The 1,666-nt window shown below is 40.0% G+C and overlaps 1 protein-coding gene across 1 annotated transcript; it reads left to right on the top strand.

Annotated features, from left to right (window-relative positions):
* Positions 1 to 947: 947 nt before the first annotated feature.
* Positions 948 to 1,627, top strand: SARC_09794 (hypothetical protein; the record flags this gene model as incomplete). Its single annotated transcript, XM_014296176.1, has 1 exon — positions 948 to 1,627. Exon 1 carries the CDS (start codon positions 995 to 997, stop codon positions 1,625 to 1,627), a length of 633 nt encoding a protein of 210 aa, XP_014151651.1. The 5' UTR covers positions 948 to 994.
* Between the last annotated feature and the right edge of the window lie 39 nt (positions 1,628 to 1,666).

The following is a 1,666-nucleotide window of genomic DNA, read 5'->3' on the forward strand; positions in this document are numbered from 1 at the left end:
ATTAAATTCTTTTTTATTGACACACATATACCCATATAGTCTATATTAAATGAGTCATATCAAATAGGTCTAGGCACTTTAGTGGCAGCGGAACCACGAGAAAAACTTGCGAGAAAGTATAATAGATTTACAGCAGTAACTTGAGATGTTTAAAAAAAAAGATTGTTTACGAGGTTGATGAACTATATTTGATCAGTAATTTCAAACAGGATCGTGTCTGCATGTCTTGGCCTCTAATTGTCAACCACGGAATACTGGCCACCACATGCCTGGCCCTCTGGATTAGGTCTCAAGCGGAAATCAGGGTTCTGTGTGTCGTAGCGGTAAAAAAATAGCCTGTTTATCAAAGACGCTATGGATGACCGATTTTTGCAAACTACATTTCGTACAAAATATTTTTTTTCAAAATCATGTACAGTACCGTAAATATGTTCTTTTTTAGTTTTATTATTAGTATAAAAATACTTAGTGAAGTTGTGAGCTTGTGTATGTTGACTGACGTGTGCGTGAACCTGTTATAGCTCTGAAGTCTGCTGCTGTGAGCAGGTCAGAAGGCACAACAATAATAAAGCACTTTTGTCTTTTTGAGTTCAGCAAACTCCTACCGCTATGCTCCCATGTGATAGTGAGAAGAAAAAAACGTCCTACAGGCTACAAGGGTACATAGTACATATTCACAACTAAACATAGTATATTATACAGAGTAGAGGCCTTCTTCAATCTTCATAGACAAATCTTCGGAAAAAAAATCTTTTGACCAATCACTTGTTACCATTTGACTGAGAGCCTGTCAAAGTGTCAATTGTCAAGTCAACTGTCAGAGGAGACATCGAAGTCGGGAGCTGTCACTGCTGTGGATGTTCTACTTCCAACATACATGTGTAATAAATACTGTAAATACAGAACCTCTATGTTTGACGCGCTTATATACAATATTTACACACACATGCACATGTTTACATCGAGGTAGCCTGCAAGATATACAATTTATATAATGATAATACGGAATGTGGGCGCTAATTTCGACGCTTTGTTAAACACAGTGCGATTGCACGTACAACGCGTGCAGCCCCAAAAATGGGTGACCATAGGGCTGGTTAGCTTACTATGTCTGCAGCACATCTACTACAACTCCTTAGAACCCCCTGTGCCTATAATAAACACATTCACGATAACACAACGCCCCTTAATAACCAGTGATTGTAAACGCACACAAACGTACGTGCCTAGTGCATGGGAACAATGGTGGGTAGATCACATGTCCGAAGTCCAAAGTGACGATTGGATCGAAGCATGTGATCAAATGCGTGCCAAAAAAGACTATGCATACACAGCTGTTGACTTTGCGCAGAGCACACTACAGGAAAGTACACTTGAGGAAGCAGGAAAGTGGTCTAAAGATGTACAGAGCTACTTCAGAGTGACATACAAATGTCCCGGAAAACCAGATGTAGAGGAAGAACACCCTATCGAGCCACTTGTTTCTTTCCTCAGGAATCCAGTGCACTGGTGCATACAAGAGGATTGGGATCTACGGCTCGATAAGAACTATTTGGTGCTAGACTATGCACCTACGGTGCAAAGAGGAGGTCGAAATTTTCTATTTGACGCTGGAGCTTCATCGTAAGAATTTTTGAAGTCGACTGTTATAAGTGTTCTGTAATAT

The sequence above is a fragment of the Sphaeroforma arctica genome (genome assembly GCF_001186125.1).
Source record: "Sphaeroforma arctica JP610 unplaced genomic scaffold supercont1.1047, whole genome shotgun sequence".
Taxonomy (NCBI): Eukaryota; class Ichthyosporea; order Ichthyophonida; genus Sphaeroforma; species Sphaeroforma arctica.